The sequence below is a fragment of the Rissa tridactyla genome, chromosome 4 (assembly GCF_028500815.1).
Source record: "Rissa tridactyla isolate bRisTri1 chromosome 4, bRisTri1.patW.cur.20221130, whole genome shotgun sequence".
Taxonomy (NCBI): domain Eukaryota; kingdom Metazoa; phylum Chordata; class Aves; order Charadriiformes; family Laridae; genus Rissa; species Rissa tridactyla.
This window is the reverse complement of record NC_071469.1, coordinates 92,658,399-92,677,023: the sequence shown is the minus strand read 5'-3', so window position 1 is coordinate 92,677,023 and position 18,625 is coordinate 92,658,399. Positions and strand designations below refer to the sequence as shown.

The 18,625-nt window shown below is 55.0% G+C and overlaps 1 protein-coding gene across 2 annotated transcripts in view; it reads right to left on the bottom strand.

Moving 5' to 3' along the window:
* Positions 1–3,283: 3,283 nt before the first annotated feature.
* Positions 3,284–18,625, bottom strand: part of ZNF469 (zinc finger protein 469) — a 32,773-nt gene continuing 17,431 nt past the window's right edge. For both annotated transcript variants that reach the window (XM_054201210.1, XM_054201209.1), the window contains exon 3: positions 3,284–17,051. In XM_054201210.1, the coding sequence (XP_054057185.1) occupies positions 4,073–16,864 (12,792 nt within the window). In that variant the 5' untranslated portion in view covers positions 16,865–17,051 and the 3' untranslated portion in view covers positions 3,284–4,072. The remainder of the gene's footprint in view (positions 17,052–18,625) is intronic.

Sequence of the window (18,625 nt, the reverse complement as noted above, 5' to 3'; positions counted from 1 at the left end):
GGTGTGTGGCTGACAAGAAAGGCCAGCTGGATTTGGGGCGGGGTTGAAGAGCGAACAGCAGCTTGAGGAAAATTTAGGGTGGTGGCAAGAAGCCAAGCAACCCCCCCAGGGGCTCCGTGGGACACCAGGCACCCTTGGTTCAGACCCTGCCACCCTGCAGCCCCCCTGGGGCTGGCTGCAGGGCTGTCCCCAGCCGTGCAGGCTGTGGGTTGGGATGAGGATGGTGCAGACCAGCCGCGCATCCCGGTGGGGTGCAGCCCTGGCACCCTGGGACGTGCGCATGCCCCCCCATGCCGCTGACACCCGCTGAGCAGCGAGTTAATCTGCAGCCGGGAGAAGACGCCCGGCTTTGCCTTCCTTGCTGGAATTACGTTGATGGGGGCCTGCAATCTTCCAAGTGTCAAGTGCTGCTGGATAACGCGGGACTCAGCAAAACTGGGGGCTTTCGGGAGCCGAGGGGAGCTGATGGACGTGGAGGGGGGGGGAGCGGGGGGGATCACTCACTTGGCAGGTGCTGAGATCGCGGGAGGGGGATGCGGGTGAGAGCAGGTGGGAGAGGATGGGGGAAAAAGAAACCCGCTCTCACTTAGAGGGGAAAGGGAAGAATTAAACGTTTCATCCTTCAGAGCTGCAGGGATGATGATGCTAGCATCGCCCTGGGGACCAGCGTTCGGGAGGGAGCAGTACCCGAGGCGAGCATCGCCTGTGGCCTGTGCTGCAATAAGGTGGGTGCTGCTTTAGGACGGTGTCTCCGCACCCTGCCCAGGGACCAGGACAAGTCCCATCCCCTGCAGCAACCCTGTGGCTCCCAGGGGACTTCATTTCCAGGTGCCCAGGTTAGGAATCTGAAGGTGGGGGAGAGCTACAGTAACAACCAGGCGTGAAATACTCCTCCGCCCCGTAGGTTTGCAGCCCTGGTGAAATATAGGAGAGGGAAAAACATAAAAGTCCCATTTCCAGCTCCATAATATTTCCTGCCAAAACAAAGTAAAATGTGCTGCCTTAAATTTTCTGCAAAATTCTTTTGAGGTTATTTTTTTCCCTAAATTAAGCCATACTAATTATTTTCAGCCACTTTATCTTCACTCTGCAACACACCAGGAGGGTGCAGGCGGCAAGCATTTTAAGCCTCCATAAACAAAAGAGTAGTTTGGAAAATAATTCTATCAATTAATCAAATTAATCCTGCAGTTTTAGTTACAAGCCCCAAGTGGCAAGGATTCTAGCCTGCGGTTAGGAGCTATCTCTCATTGACAGCGTTTAAATGTTATGATTGCAACAGTAATTAAAGAATATAATATGCCCGGCTTTGTGTCAGCCTCCTACCTTCAGACCTCAGTGCTGTGCCAGCAAAGGTCAGCTTGAGGACAAACTGGTGATGACCAAATTGGGCCATCACCATCACCAACTGATGATGCCCAAACTGGGCCATCACCATCACCACCACCACTGACGATGCCCAAACTGAGCCATCACCGTCACCATCACCACCAACAACTGATGATGCCCAAACTGGGCCATCACCATCACCACTGATGATGCCCAAACTGGGCCATCAACATCACCATCACCACCAACAACTGATGATGCCCTATCTGGGCCATCAACATCACCACCACCAACTGATGATGCCCAAACTGGGCCATCACCATTACCATCACCATCACCACTGACGATGCCCAAACTGAGCCATCACCATCACCATCACCACCACCAACTGATGATGCCCAAACTGGGCCATCACCATCACCATCACCACTGATGATGCCCAAACTGGGCCATCAACATCACCATCACCACCAACAACTGATGATGCCCTATCTGGGCCATCACCATCACCACTGATGATGCCCAAACTGGGCCATCACCGTCACCATCACCACCACCAACTGATGATGCCCAAACTGGGCCATCACTATCACCAACTGATGATGACCAAACTGGGTCATCACCATCACCAATTAATGATGCCCAAACTGGGCCATCACCATCACTATTTGGTGATGACTAAACTAGGCCATCACCGTCAAGTTGGGCTTTTTTTCCCCACCGTGGGGGCAAGACAGATGTTCCATGAGTAGGAGTCGGGCAAGATGCAGTGGGGAAGAGGAGACGCACGAGCATCTTCACCATTGAGAAGCTCCACTGCTTTGCAAATGACTGGAAGGTGACGGCAGCTGCACCAACGTCCTCCTGCGGCCACTTTACAGAGGACACCATGAAGACATACAGAGCATCCCACTGTCAATTAGAAATATCATCGTTTGGTTAGAGATGCGCGTGGGAGGAGGGAAGCACGGGGATCGTGGGGTACGGGACGCAACCAGGGAGGAACACCCCACAGACATCACGCAGACAGGAAATTTCTGTGAAAATATTGGAATATATTTGAAAAGATTAATCATGTATGATTTTACAGTACCACCCCATATTTTCATCTCATACTTTATTTAACAATATTAAAGAGGCACTTTAAAAGCACACATACAACATCATAAAACGGCGTTTCCTGCTCTCTCTCTGCTTCTCTGACAAAATATCAAAATAAAAACTTTTGACAGAACACATTGCACCCAAGGTAATTTACCTACAATATTTTTATACAATACAAAGAATTGTAAAGATACATATTAACAGAATAAAGCCTCTTTTTTTTCCTTTTAAATCTAAAACAAAACAAAAATAATAATTGCAGGACAGACGCAAAGTACTCTGACTGTTCATATCACATCAGTGCATTACTTCACCTCCTTGACTTGGGAGTATTTCAATAGTATTTCATTATCTTCCATGTCCTCGTTTGCACCTGAGATTTCTTTCCAGATTCAAAAGTTCGGTTGTACAACGCGCTCGTTTAACATGAGATAACCTTTTTGACACTATGGAGTACCAGCATACAGGATTTTTTTTTTTTTTTACCCCCTAAAATTGGATTTTTAAAATTTTATTTATTTTTTTTTTCCTGCTTCGTTTTATTTTACAGGCAACGGCTACTTCCTAATGGTTCCCTTTTATTTTTCAATCAAGGAAGTCTGTATTCACATTACAAAAGAAGAATAGCACCAGTAACTGCATAGTAAAAAGCGGATACCTATATAGCCACTAACTCAATACAGTAAGATAGTTTAGAAGCGATACCGTTGAGGGCACTCGGACAGTACCGTTTTGGTGCGGTAAATTGGCACAGTTTTGTTGTTGCGCAACCCCCTCCCTCCCCCCCAACCAAAAAAACCCAAACAGAACGAAACAAAAAGAAAACACACACACACGCACGCACAAAAAAAAAAAAACAAACCAAAAAAACCCCAAAAAAACCCAAACAACCCTAAAAAATCAGAGTTTGTCACAAGTGTCAAGGTGCAGTTTGCTCGCGGTGGCGGCTCTCCTCCGGTTACATCGTCTACAGTGGTCAAAGAGCGGCAGCATCCTCTGAAGGGCTCCGACAGCCCCGGCAGCCCCAGAGCCAGTTCGTTATTCTCTTGACGATGTAGAAACAAATTCATAGGGATGGCTGTCAAAATATAGGACACTGGATTCTTAATTTAATTTTTTTTTTTTTTTTAATTGTATCATCTCTTAGGCCAGCTCCCAATTAAATGAATCGTACGGGATTATTTGTGCAAAATCTTCAAAAAAAAAAATTTGCTTTCTACAGTGTACTGCACCTTATGAATAAGACGTCTACGGAATGAAGTTCATCTCTTCAAGTACTTTGTACAAAGATAACACAGACACAGTCTCAAAAGGGTCTGAGATTTGCAAGTATCCTTATAACCTCAGCACTTCTGCAATAAAGCAATTGCTCTCGACGATTCAGTCTGCCCAAAGCGATTACAATTTCAGTTCATGAAAATCATCAGCAACATCAAAGTTCTAGCATTTGCATGATAAATCAGGTGAATTAAAGTAGATTAGTAGACACAAAGCAAACTATTTCACAGAGGCTGCAGTGCAAGTTCATTTAAGCTAGACAGAGAAATCATGCTACGCAAACGAATTTAATGCTTTGATAATTTTTCCCTTGCAAACCCCATGAAAGCAGCTGAGGATCACCATAAGTCACTTCCATAAATTACTCTGAAGTATCTCTTCTTAAAGGAATTTTAAAGCTAGTTAATTTTTGCCCAAAGAGTTGGCTTAGCAGGTTGTTCTGGGACTCGGCGGTGCGGTAGCTGGCCGAGCCGGCCGGCTTGGCACCCCGAGCGGCTCGCGGGCTGTGCAAGGAGCCACGCGGGGACGGTGCCGGCCCCTTGGCCAACACTTGGTGGAGGCTCTTCCCCAGAATAGCCTTCCTGCGCTTCGTGTCCCCGTTGGCGTGACGGAGCTCCCCCTTCTTCTGGTTGTAAGTGTCCAGGACCATCTTCTTCAGTTGGGTGCCCGTTTTGGGTTTGGGTACCAGTTTGTTGCAGTGTGTCTCCCTCCTCCCGGGGGAGAGGGCAGAAGCTTCGGTGTTGCTCCAGCCGGCACGTTTAAGCTCACCAGCACTCTCGCTCCTTCCTGGGCATGGGGTCCGGGCTTTTTTCTTTTTCCCGTCTCCCTCCATGTTCTCCCGGGAGCCAGAGCTGCTCCGGTGGCTCAAGGACTTGTGCTCTTTCCGCCTTTTGGGGTGAAGCTTGCTGGTGGCTTTGCTCGGCTCCACGTGGCTGTGCCTCACAGCGTTGCTAGCTGCCTCACCTCTGGGCTGGTGGCCAGTGGATTTGCTTGGGTTGCCACCTTGATCCTTGGCGTTAGTGCTGCTGTCCTTAGCCTCGGGCATGGGTTTCTCCTTCCCCGAGATGGGTTGCTGACCCTCCTCGGTGCTGCTGCTGGGGCTGCCCACATGAGGAGCTGCCTCACTGCTGGGCTGGCTACCCGTGCTCTTCTTCGGCAGGGTTGAATCTTTGGCAGTCCTGTTCAGCGTGGGTGGTGCTGTCTTGTCCTTCAGGGCCACGGGGTGGTGGGCAGCTTCTGGAGACGTGGCCTTAGATGCATCTTCCCAAGACGAGGCATCACTGGCACTGGGGTTGCACCACCTGTGAGTCTCCTTGGCCAACGGAGTCTCTGCCTGTGGGGCAGGAAGCTCTGAGACCTTCTTAGCAAGCTGGAGAAATGGGATACCATCCATGGCATCCGTGGCTGCATCAAGATTTTCCAGGGCACCCGCTATGTTTTCATCTTTGTTGCCTACGCTTGTTCTTTTATGGGCATCGGTGTAGCCACGTTTCTCGGTCAGGTGCAGAGGAGAGAGCTTTTGATCTGTGGCGTGGTTACAAGCCAAGCCAGCAAGGTCAATGGTAAACTCAGGCGAGTCCAAGAAAGGAAGTGGTTTCCCATCAAACGCTCCTTTCTCCAGCTCCTCGATAGACAGGGCAGCGATATGGCCGAGCTCCGGACTGCTCGCCACAGCCTGTGGCAAAGATGGGGAGAGGCAGGGTGGTGGAGGCAGGGTGTCAAACTGGGATTTTTCCATCTCCGCCAGGAGGTCAGAGAAGTCACCCACCAGGTCTTCTGTTTTCACAGAGGGTTGGGGTGCTCCTGGGTCACCGGGTGCTGTAGGCAGGGAGTCAGTGGGAGCCTGCAGGCTGGGGCTTGCAGCCTCTACCAACTGAAGGTCACTAGTGTGGTCCAGATGGACCGGTGAGACACGCAGGAGTGAGCTGCCATGGTGAGCAATCTTCCTCTTCTTGCTCGGTGGCATGCCCTCCCGGAGAGAGCTGTCCTCTTTCATCTTCTCCCTGCCCTCTCTGGAGGCAACGCCAGGCCTCATGACCCCTCTGAATTTGAAAGTCTTGCTGCTTCCTGCCAGGTGCTTCTCCATGTGCCGGTCGTACTGCTCTTTCTTGGAGAAGGTGTAGTTGCACATGCTGCAGATGAAGGACTTCTTGATAACGTGCATGACGTCTGCGCAGAGCTCGCAGGCGTACAGGGTGGTGTGCTTGATCTCCTGCTCCTCCACTATCCCGTGCTCCTGGCTGAGGTGGTTTCGAAGCTCTTTGGTCTCCTGGTAGAACATCGGACACTTGTGGCACAAGTAAATCTTCTGTAAACTGTGCACGACTAAGTGCCGTTGGAGCTTGAAGGGTTTGGGAAACTGTTTGCCACAGTGATGACAGTCCCTGGAAGGATCCTTGCAGTCTGGGTGCATGGGGACAGATTTTGGTGTGCCTTCGCTTTTTGCCACGTGCTCTGGAGATGGACTGGCGGACGCTTTAGAGGAGCTGGGTGCAGGTGGCTTCACCTTTATATTGCTTTCTGAGGGGTCTTTCAACACCTTGGCCTCCGGCTCGAGGGGCAGCTCCTTGGGGCTCTTGCTCTCTCTGCTAACGGCATGCTTGCTGCTGGGGTCGGCGTGCCGGGAGGACCTGCTGGGCTTCCGATACATGATGGTGTTGAGGAAGTGGGTGACAGCGGCATTGTCCTCACCGAAGCAGGCTGGCAGGCCCATCACGGACTTCTGTGCTTGCCCTTTGCGAGCAAACTGGGTGGCATGCTCCCGGAGATGCTCGTTGTACATCCAGACATCAGAGATCTCCTTCAGGCACATCCCACAAGCCCACAGACCGGCTTTGTTTTTGGCGTGCTTCTCCTTCAGATGGTCCCTCAGCTGCTCCCGGGAGCTGAATTTGCGCTGGACACACATGTAGCAGGTAGGTGGAGGGGAAGGGTTATGGGAGAGCTTGTGGAAGTCCAGCTCTCCTAATGTCAGGAACCACTGGAAGCAGACTTTGCATTTGTACTGCTTGTCTTTGGCCTTGATGGTTATCTCACTGCGGTTTTTCCCCAGCTTCCCATCTTCTAGCTTACTTCTGTGCTTGCTGTGCTGGCCCAACTTTGGCTTGAAAGTGCCAGCACTGTCCTCCCCATGGCCAGGAAGATCTTCGCAAGGGCCGAAGAAGCACATGTCTCTCATTTTCAGCTTTGCGTTCAGCATCTCGATGTCGATGGTATGAAATTCGGGAGAGTCTGAAACTTCGTTAGCCTTACCATTGTAGGGCTCCTCCGCCAGGTCAGGGGGCTCAGAGCTCACTTCTCTGATCGACTGCTCATCCTCGAGGTCCATCAGAGGCTCAAACATGTCCTCGGCGGAGAGGCTTTCTCCCTCTTTCTCCAGGCTCCCCCAGATGTTCAAGCTGGGGACGTTGTCCACTTGGCTGTTTTGGCACAAGAAGGTTATCATGTTGTCTTCCAGGTCAATGTCCTCCTTCCCTTGGTCGGTCTTCTCGCAGGTTGACCTTGGCGCAATGCTTTTAGATCCACTGGGAGCAGCATCTCCGCTCTTTGCCTTGCTGCTGTGACACATGTTTAGCATTAAGGCATCGTCAACAGAGATGGTTTCGTATTCACAAGGGTCTTCCCTGGTGACACAGAAAGAGCTGGTATCGCTGAGGTCAGAAGCTAATTGGATCGTGAAGAGGTCGATGGCACCTGCTGGCTGGAGGTTTACCTCGGTGATGGCCTTGGGTTTCTTGCTGCGCTTCCCATACACCCGTGTGCACTTTCTCCGGACAAACTGGTCATCCCGGGGGAACAGCTGTGAGAATGTGGAGTCATCGTCAAATAAGCTCTGGAGGTCTGAGACGGCCGCACTCTCCACACAGTGCTCTCTGCCCGGTGGCACGTCTGCCTTCGCCCAGTGTTTTGGCTCGGCCGGAGGAGGGCTGGTCCCCGGTGTGGTCTGCAGAGTGCTTTGCCCAGGAACATTTTGTGTCTTTTCTGAATTATGCGTCTCCAGTGGCAGACCCTCTTCAGCAGGAGCTGTGGGACTCTGTGGGACACCACCCTGGTTCCCAGCACTGCTGCCTGCTGCAGGACTGTCTCCTGTCTCAGCATCTGTCTCCTCCATGCCATTAGCACCATGATGCTGCTCTTTGCCTACCTTGCCCAATCCCTTCTCCACTTGCTTCACAAACCCACTAACCCATTTTTTGCAAGCCTGTGTGTTTTCCGCTCCATTTGGATCTTCCACCTCCCCGGGACAGGCAGCTGTGCCTGTCACTGACTCCTCGCTGACCGTTTCCTTCGAAGACATCATTCTGTCACCCGGGTCCTCTGGGAGCTCAGCTGCACAAGGGGACTGCTTAGCTTTTTGAGAGTGCTGTGTTGAGTTGTACCTATTTTGTTCCTCTGCGGAGATGCAACTGCCTGGCTCATGCAAGCCCTCCATGATCCTCGGCAGGCTGGAGCTCAGGGCAGCAGGGGGAGGACCTGCCGCCTTCTCCAGTTCACATGAACCATTGGGATCATTTCTGCTGGGAAATACCTTTGCTTTCCTTCGTCGCACTTTCCTATTTAGCTTCTTTTCAGAACTGCTGTTCGCATCTCCAGGATCTTTGCTTTGGCTCCTTCTGCCCTTTTCTCCCTTCCTGGCTTGCTGTCCTGGGTCCAGCTTCCCAGCCGTTGCCTCGCCTGCTCCCCTCGTCTCTAAGCGTGGTTCCTTTGCCTTCATCTCCCTCTGCAGAACATGTGTGCGGTGCAGCTCCTGGGACATCTCGAAGGAGATCACGCTGAGGTCACTGAGCACTCTGCTGACCACTTCTTGCATCTGGGTGCTGGGCTCCTTCTCCAGGTCTGGGCATATTTTCCTGGGGATGTGGTCAACGTTGGTGGTTGGCATCTGTGAGCTGCGGGTTTTATCTTTGAACGAAGTCTTCAGGCTCCGCCTGGGCACCTTTTGGGCTGCTTTCGATATCTTGTCTGCAGGAATCAAAGTGGACCTGGGAGTCTTGCTGGGCTGCGGTACACCACCATTCTTCACCTGGTGCTTGACAGCTTTGTGCCTGGTCAGGCCAGGCTTGGATCGGAAAGTGGCTGAACAAATGTCGCAGGTCACTGGGAGCCCATTTGGCTTCTTTTCTTTGTGAAGTTCATTTTGGGAAGGGTTTGGAGTACTGTTATGCATATTGCCCTCTCCTTGGCCCATATTGTTTAACACACAACTCCCAGCTTCTCCAGTCCCATGGGTTTTGGGTTTCTCCCCTTCTAAGCTCTTTGCTCCACTCTCTGTGGTTTTGGGAAGACCACCAAGTCTCACCTCTGCTGCCTCTGAAAACTCATCGCCGTTTAATTCAGCAGCACCAAGATCTTCAGTCCTTGTAAGACTTCTGGCATCTGCTGGCACCTGCTGAGAAACAAAACCGTTGGACAAAGACTCTAGTTCACTTTGGTGCTTATTTCCATCATCAGAGCAGCTTTCAAGCTTGTTCTCTTGATTCAGGTTTACCTCTCTTTCTCCGATGATCGGTAGAGGATCTCTCGTGGGCTGGGTTGGGTAATCTTGCGTTTCTGGAGGAATGGAGTTAATGACCAGATCTGTGATGGTGCGCACTTGGTTTTCTTTAAAATGAGAACTTGACAGCACAGCACTGGTGCTTTTGGGTACCTCTGTCCCAACACTCTTTTGGTTGAAAGGTGGCGAGCAGGAAAGAGAGCAGTCCTTCCTGGGCTGTTTCTGGGGACCATCTGTCTCCAAGGCAGAGCCTAACAGACCATCAGCGTGCAGCAGAGTGCAGAGTCTTGCTGTCCCTTCTCTTTCGGGTGGTCTGTAGTTACCCAAAACACTGTCAGGGAGGTGACAGTGACCATCCCCAACCGCCTCTGTCAGCACAGCCCCACGGTGATGCAGCGAGGGAGGAAAGGTGGGTGCCCTCTTCCACGTCCCTTGCTCTGTGGCGGTCATGGCGGGGTGATGGGCACGGTGGCTGTTGGCCTCAGGAGGACATCTCTTCGTGATGTATGAATTTGATGCGTTAAGCAGGGATGCGCTGTATTTCTTCTCATCTGAAAGCTGAGTGCCGAAGCCGAGGACCTCTTCTCCCTTGGCCTCACCGCTTTGCAAACATTTGGGGTTGGAAAAATTGGTCAGCAAGGGCAAGCTAGCTGGAGATTCACCTGTGTAATTACAGCCATTGAGGGACTTCTTGCCATTTTCTTCTCTGGGAGTCTTTGCACTGACTGCACTGGCTTTCGTCTCCGGCACCAAGTGGTGATCCTGGTGGAACTCTTCCTCAGAGGGACCGGGGGGGCTGGTGGGACCTGTGGGAGCAACGGGCAGGGGCTGTGCCCCCTGCCCCACCTGATTCCTTTCCAGCCTCTCTGCTGCTGCACTGCCCACCGTTTCTGTCGCAAGCAAACTACGGCTTAAATGGGATTGCTCATGTTTTTGAAATGCCGAGGTCGCTTTGTTTTTATCTTGCTCCTGCTCTTCCATGAGCTGTTCAGCTTTCTTTCCTTGCCCCGGTGGTGGGGTCACCACTGTGTTTTTGAGCGGCGAGAGGTCATTACGCTCTTGGGAAACACCATCTGCACGGATATTAATATCACTCGGCTCCACACGTTCATTTGCTAAGTGCTGCAGCTCCGTTACATTATTTTGCAGCTCCGGCTTCGCAAACGCGGATTGTTTTGCATGGTAGGAGCCCATTGCACTGAACGACTCCAGCTGCTCGCATCCACCGGACAAAAGCCCAGCCTGTTTCGCTGGGGCAGCAATATTTTCCACGTTGCCTCCAATGGGGACGTTCCCCTCCCCTTGGGCAGGGCAGTATGTCTGATTTTCCCCTTCCAAGGCACCACCACTCTCCTCTTTCTGCTCTGGCTGGACACGGGCGGTGGCAGAGGGGTGGCTGGGAGCAAGCAGCATGGGGAAGCACGGCATCAGCAACTCCTCTTCGTTGCTCTTCACTGTTCGGGCAACAAAAAGCTGGAGCTGCTGCAGAGGGTTGGCAGCCGTCTCCTGGGATGCCAGCATCTTCTGGGAGCCACAGTCGCTCTCCTTGGGCAGACTCAGCATATCAAACAGTAGCACTTTTTGCTTGCTGGCTTTGTCGCCGAGTCCGGGGGCTGGATAGGTGGCGGGGCTCTTCCTCTCCTCCGTTTCTTCCATCAACACAGACCCACCACTATCCCCTTCAAAGTCCATGGCGCTTTTCGCCATTTTGGGTGACTCGGGTCTGCTTAAGGGTCTTTCTTCTGTATCTGGGACCTCTTTGATGTGAGGCGAAAAGGCAAGATCCAAAGCTGGGGTAGAACCTTGCTGAAAGCCAAATTCAGGTTTACGGTTTGGAAGATGGGCATCAAACTTCTCCAGCTCTGCAGCATCAGCAAGGCTTTCATCTGCTTTCTCCGGCACAGGGAAGCTCTCGGCAGTGTGCTGGCATGGCAGGGATGGCAGGGGATCTTTGGTTGCTTCTGCTGCCTCAACGGTCTTGGGGAACATGGAGTTGGTGACAACAGGAGGGCTTTTTGTCACAGGGTCTGTGTAGACGGGAGCCTCTGTTTGGTCTGGTGTACGTGAGCCAGGTAGGCTTTTGGAGGAAGACTCATTTTCCATCATTCCAGAGTCACTTTCCTTGGCAGTCACAGTTCCCCGGAGCTGCTCGCCGCTGTCTTTGGAGCAGAAATGGTCTGTGGTGAGCGGGGCTGGTGTGCACATCCCTGCCTCCAGTGAGCCCAGCTCCACTGGGCAGGGCCAGGGCTCCCTGGGTCTCTCGTAGTCCCCATGGGCACTCGCGATGGCCGGCTTCTCGCCTCCCAGCCTCTCCCTGATGCAGAGGCTTGAATTGTCCAGCTCGTCTGCCAAAAACAGTCCTTTCTCCTGGCCCGTCTCTTGCTCAACCGGCAGTGGTGGGAACTGCTTGGACGCCCCTCCTCGCAGATGGGCAGCAACGTGTTGCTCAGGTTTCTGAAGGGCGATGGATGCCTCGTTATCCAGCTTGCTGGTTTGCAGTTGACTTTCCAGCTCTGTGACTAATCGCTTGATCTCCAGGTCGTCGTCTGATATGTTGTTCATAAAAGTCACGTTATAATCCGTTATCCTGTCCGTCAGCGGCAGGGAGAGTTGGTTGGTGGGGACAGGTCCTTCCTCTGGGAATTTCTTGGCTAGTGGCTTCTCCACTGAAAGGCTGTGGAACTGAGTCATGTCTTCTGGCAGCATTGGGGCCACCTCCTCCATGAGGGACCAGTCTTTCTCTGGCATGAACGGTGGATACGATTGCTCGAATGGCAGTGGCTTGTTGGGGGGATTGCCAGGGCAGGTGAATGTTGTCACATAACCATCCTTGCTTGCAGAAACACTCTCGTACAGTGGTGGATCAAACTCGGTGACGGGAAGCTCTCCAAATATTGAAGAGGAATCGAAGCTGAGAGGGGACGAGACCTTGCCCTGCGGTGTTTCTGCAGTGTAAGGGGAGATGCTGGCGTGCTTCTGCTCAAAGGAGCTGGTATTGATGTCATCCCGGCATAAGTACATGTCATCCATGTGTGAGGAGCCCAAGGCTGGGGGCTTTGAGAAGAGGTTGTCATCGTAGTGACCAGGAAGGCCTTTGGGACTGAAAAATGCATTGTCACTGCTGACGTATGGATCGGGCGCCTTGGCAGTGAGCATCATCCCCACTGCATCCCCCCCGTATGGGGCAACTGGCGTGGGATAGTCCTTCCGACTGTCACAGAGCCCGTGTGCCTTCAAATATTTGATGCCCACTTCCGAGTAGGCAGCACTCACGTTGCCAGGACTAGCTTCGTGACCACTGTGGGATGTAGCAATTAGCTCTTCTGCATGGTACTTCAGCCCATCACTCATGAAAGGGGCAAACTGATGCCGCTGGTTGACCATGGTCAGCTCAGGTGAGTCCTGAGCATCTGGAGTGGGTTCTCCTACCTCACCCATGTGCTTTGCTGTTACTTTGGGCTCTTCTGCCCCCTCTTTACAGGAGAGGCTGACGGGGCTCCTGCCCGAGGTGGCTGTGCTGGGCAGCTGCCTTTCCTGGGGCTGTGGTAATGGCTCCTCCTTTGCACAGTCCGTCACAGGAACACCTGGTTCAGTATTCGGACGTGTCCTGGAGCCTGCTACCAAAGGTTTGGCTGAGCCAAACGGCCTGCTCCCCCTGGGAAAGTCCTCTTTGCTCTTCTGGCTCTTCTTTGGGCTTCTCTCCTCGGGAAGGCTGAGTGGAGTCCTTGGCACACGTGCTGGGCTGCCCGAATGCCTCCTCCTCTGTGTGCCTCCCTTCTCGCCGCCCGAGCTGGCCCCATCAGCGTGGGGTGGGCTGGTCCCCATCTTGCTGGGCACGCTATCACTGTGGTTGCTGCCAGTGGATGACTGACTGCTCCGTCTTCGGACTCTGGCCACACAATCCTCTTTCTCGCCATCCTCCTGGCTTGGGACCCCCCCGTGCTCCTGTGCCTCCCTTTTCTGACTGTCCCTTTTCCGGCTATAGCTCCAGGCTGGATCTTTCTCTTTGGCTCTCTCACTTCTTCCTGGGCGTTTCTTGCTAAAGCTGTACTTGGCCCTTCTGATGAATCCCGTGCCTTGCTTCTTCCGACCCCGGAGCTTGCTACACTCTGCCCCATCATCATCCGAGTCAGAGACATAGTCATACTCCTGAAACCTGCCCTCCTTGGCAGCTGGCGTCAGCCTCTCGGCGACCTGGGGGAACTGTGCCTCCTTGCTGCTCTTCACCTGTAGTTTGTGAAGCTTGTTCTTCTGCTGCACAATCTTGTGAATGAGCTCCTTGCTCCATGTCCCGCTTCGGGGCTTACGCTTTTTCATGTCCTTCATGGAGAACCGGGGTGGCTTGGAGCTCTTGGTGGCAACACCTGGCCCCACCTCACTCTTTGTCGGAGGCTCCTGGCTGAGCTTCCTGGGATGCTTTTGGCTGGACGTGGACTTGGAGGGTGTGGTGACCAGTGGGATGCTGTTCTTCCTGCCTGCCCGCAGCCTGGCTGTCCTCTCCGCTCCTGCTGCCCCAGGATCTGGCTCCTGGGCTGCCAACCTCTGTGCCGGCCTCCCCTTGTGAAGGTGCTGCTTTCCTGCCCCTCTCTTCACCTGCTCCCCACCTCGATGGCTGTCCTCATAAAAAAAGCCAGCCTTGGGCTGACCCGCTGCCTTCTCCTTGGCCGCCGCCTGCTTTGATTTGGTCTCCGAGACCTGGGCTTCCTTTGTCTTGTGGGACATCCCACCACCAGCTGCCTTCATGCCCGTCAGCTCCTCGTCAGCAAACACATCTATGAAGCTGCTGTCGATCTCCGGATTATCTGACTGGTACCCCAGGCCGTTGAGGGCTTCGGTGATGAGGCTGTCCAGCTTGGCGTCGTCGATGTCCAGGTCTGAGGCGGTGAGCGGCAGGGAGCTGGCAGCGAGTCCGTTGAAGAGGCTGCCCTTCAGAGCATCTTCCTTGCCCTCGCTTTTGCTTTCCCCATCCAGCAAGAAGTCATCGCTCTTGTTTAACGCCAACAAATGCGCCTGGGGGTCTGGAGAGAGCCCCAGGCTGGGGGGCTTGGGGGGCTCTGGGGGGAGCGCTTTCCGCCCCTCGGCTGCCCGGGGAGCATCCTTGCCCTCTCCCTGGGGAGCGGGATGGGAGGTGCAGAACTGGCGGTGCTGCAGGAAGGAGGAGAGGTTGCTGTAGTTCTGGTCGCACTGCTTGCAGGTCAGGAGCACGTCCAGCTGGTCCAGGCTGGCGCTGCTGAGCGAACTGGCCAGCAAGTGATGGGAGGAGTATGGCGGCGGAGGCTGCTCCCCATCCAGCCCATCCGAGCATCCTTTGGCCACCTCCATGCCGGGTTTGTGGAACGGGCTTGCCGGGGCGCATTTCAGGAGGTTGTCATCTTTCAGGGCATCAGGAGGGAAGTGAAAGGACTTGATGGAGTCCAGGGCGTGGTAATGAAGGGAGCTGGAGCTCAGGACATCGGAGGGGTGGAAGGTTTTGTTGCCGTCTTTGGGATGGCAGGGGTGCTGGAAGAAAGGAGAGGGCGTCAGCGCTACGGACATCTGGCTGTCTTCAAAGCCGGCATTGAGCGGGCTGCTGGACATGGGCGAGAGAGACGAGCAGGTGCTGCTGCAGGTGGGGTTGGGGACAGGGGACGGCAGCGGGGACTCGCAAGGGGAGGCAGCCACCAAGGCTGATGGTGGCAGGACCAGTGCTGAGCCTGAGGAGCTCCTGGAGGGAGGAGGACCTGCTTGACCCATGCTGTAGAAGAGGGCTTTGCTTCTGGAATCGCAGGCAGGAGACCCTGGCTCCTTCCCACTCTCGAAAGAGAAAGCGCCTGTCGAGTTGGGGTCTCCCCTCTGGACCCCGAGGCTCTCTCCTGACAAGAGCTTTTTGCCGTGATATGCTGGAGAGTTACTTACAGGGGGCCCTTTTTGAGCTTTCCCGCTCCCCTGCCATTCCGACGTGACCAGGGGGAAGGGGAGCTTCTGGCTGGTGATCTGTCTCGACAGCTCTAGCCTGTTTTGACCGGGCATTGCAGAAGTGAGGTGTATTTGCTGCCAAGGCATCCTGGCACTTTTCTGCCTGTGCTGCCTCTGCTCGGGGCCAGACTGGCACTCGAATGAGAACTGGTTTCCAACAGGGTTTGAATAAGGTGCTGAGTTCTGGTCCATGGGAGAAAACGCCTTAGTGGCACCTTCCCAAGCTTGCACAAGCCTGGGGTGGGTGGGTGCCGTAGTGGGAATGCTTGTCTCGAAAGGCACGGATCCTGCGCTGGCGCTGCCCGCGGGTGAACTGCAATAGGCTTTGCTCTGAAAGTGCACTTGGGAGAGAGAGTTTGGTGGCATGTTCCTTCTCAGAGGGCTGCTCTGGACCAGCAGCCGCGGGCTGGGGACACTGTCTTTCGCTGAGGCTTGCCTCTTACCGACTGGCTTTGGCATACTAGGCGAGTGTAAACTAGACGGAAAAACAGCTTGGTTTTCTTGGAAAGTGCTTGGGTTTTGGTCGATAGCACCAGACGACGAGAGAGCACCATTGGGGTCGGCGGGATGCTCGCTCCTGCCCTTGCAGCACGGCAGCGGGCTGTGGTGCGGGGCCGGCGGCGGTGGCGGGTGTAGGAACGGCGGCGGCGGCGGCGCGGGCAAACCATACAGCCTGCCCTCGGGGGACACGCTCTCGTAGGAGCCGCCGCTCAGCGCCTCCTCTTGCCACTCTCTGGAGGATGAGTGGAAGGCGAAGGTGCCATGAGCCAGCTGGCCGGCGGCGAGCCCCACGTCCAGGTACTCCTGGCTCCCCGCATCGCTGCGGTACGGCTCCTTCCCCGAGTCGTGCAGCAGCTGGAAGGGGTACTGGCATGGCAAAGCCCCCAGACCGTGGGTACCGGCTTTGCCACCCTCGGGGAAAGAGCTGGGCTTCTGCACCGAGATCCCATAGCTAGCACCGGCAAAGCTCTTCTCCGGGGAAGCCCAGGAGTCGGCCCCGTTTGCCTGAAACTCTAAATAAGGTAGCTGCCCATTGGTGCCGGGGCTCTTGAGGGGGATGCCGGTGGTGGGGGGCTGCCCTTTGGGGCCGTGGGGGGGAGCGGGCTGTGAGGTATAGTTGGCAGAGGTACGGCCGGTGGCGGCGTCAGGGAAGCAGCGGCCGAAGCCGAGGTCTTCTTGCCGGAGCTCGGCCTCGCGCTGGGGGATGCTGGGCACATGGAAGCGGTAGCTGCCGGCCACGGGGCCATGGTTCGCCTCTGGCTTCTTCGGGGGGGTCACCTTCTGCTGGGGGTAAGCGATGCCGATGGTGGGGTTCGGCCGGGTGCCGGCAATGCTGAGCCGGTAAAGCTGATGGTGGCCCCGCTCGCCCTTCCCTGAGCGCCGGCTGCGCTCACGGCTTCGACCCTTCCCCGGGGGGGACTGGGGGCTGCCCTTGACCTCTCCCCAGGCGCCTTCGTTGCCAAACTTGGGTTTGCGGTGGAGGGATTTGAAGTCGATCTTTCCCGCTTGCTGCGGCCGGATCACGGCTTCCCGCTGGCTGTGGGGCTCCTTGTCCTTGGGGCCGGGGAAGGGGGACGTGCCCTCCCCCCCGAGCGCCCTCCCATCCTTCTCCCCGCAGCCTTCAAAGCCAAAGTCCTTGTCGGGGTCTTTGGGGCCGGCCTCAGTATCGCCGATGGTGTAAACATGCTGGGTCTCTCCAGTCATGATACCGAGGTGGGGGGAAAGGCTAGAAAACCCCGTTTTCCCGTCCCGCTGCGAGCTGCCGTCCCTCCGTCACGGGCATGGTCCTCCGCTGATGGGCACCGGGGCGGTGAGAGGGGCAGCGGCTCCCCGGGGCCGGGGCGGCGCGGGGTCCCGAGCGCCGGCGGGGCTCTGCCGCATCGTTTCAGACCTGGAGAGGAGAAACGAAGAAAAAGGGCGGCCGTCAGCCGGGGAGAGGGCCAGCAGAGGGAGGGGAGATATTTTGGCCTCTTTTCTTGGTGCTGAGGCGGGGAGAGGGACGGAGGAAGTGGCAGCGAAACCCCCGCCCCGAGCAGCCCCAGGGCGAAGCCCTTCAGCTTTTGGCTCTTCAAAGGATGCTCGGAGCATTTCACCTTTGGCAAAAGCTGCTGAGGGAGGCAATTTTTCCTCCCAGAGAAGCTATTTCTGGGTACTACTTAGCAACATAAGCAGAAAAAGATGACAGAAGAGCTCCACCTACGGATTAGCGGGAAGGGCTGTCGGGCCGGGGTGGGAGAGGCGTCCTGGGAAGGGCTCTCTGTCCCCGTGTCCCTGTGTCCCCGTCTGCCCGTGTCCCTGCTCCTGCAGCCGCAGGGACGATGAGGTCGGGCTGCGCGGCAAAAGGCTTTTTTGCTCCTCCATCATTTTCCCCCACTGCATCCTCTCGGCCATGCTGCCCCTCCACCAACCCCGCCCCGAGAAAGGATTTGAGCTTCTGCTGCTGCCTCTGCCTTAACTTCCAACATCACCCAAAAATCGTCCCCTCACAATTTTAGACGCTGTTAAGTAGGTGAAAGCGTAAAAATCGAGTCCTGAATTTCCCAGCTGATTTTGTGATACGGGACCTCAGGGCCTTGGACGTGAAGCACAAGTCAAGCGCAGCCTTTTAAAAGGTACCACCAGGATTTTAGCCCCAGACACAGGTTATATTAAAAAGGAGAGTAAACCCCTGTTTTTAAAAGTCTCTTTTTAAAAGCCTATTGGAAACAGAAAGGGTTTCTTTCTCCTCCCTCACCAGAAAGGCTTCTTTACTGTCTGCCGCAGGGGGCAAAGGCACGATACTGCTGGGAACCGGGGAGGGGGCAACCTGCCTGCAAAGAGGCGTGAAATTCGGCTTATTAGTCTTCTCCTGGGTGGAATTGTTACAGCCCCCCCAGCCCCATTCGGGGTCCACCCCGCGCTGCACGGCCTCGCCGTGCCCGCCCAGCAGCGAGCTGAGCAGAAAGTGAGAATTTCTGCAAGAAAAGGGGAGCGACCTGCACCTACTCGGGGTCTCCGCGGCACGTATGGCTCGGCTCTCGGTTCACATTTGACGCTTTGCATGCCCCCGGGGTGAGCACCCAGCGCTCCACAGTGCCGCTACAGCACATAGGCGTTAAGAATATTATTATATATATATATATAGCGATCGCAGGGCTGCATCCCCGCCACTCCTTCTGCAAAGATCGGCGAGGGGAAGAGCAAGGCGGGGGGGCTCCCCGGGGTCCCCTCTCTGCTTTGAGCTGCCAGGCTCGGATTCCTCCACAATTTCACACCCCGCTAAGTGAAATGGATGCCGGGCTGATAGGGCCGGACCCTATCGCGCTCGCCCCCCGCACGCGCCGGCCAAAGCTCACACGCGGCCCTTTGGCACGCCGGGGTTTTGCTTGCAAAACAATGCGCCACTTATGCCGCTTCCAGCCACAACTGCAAAGAGCCTGTTTGCTGCTGTTTAAATTTGCAAAGGCTCCTTGCCAAGATAAAATA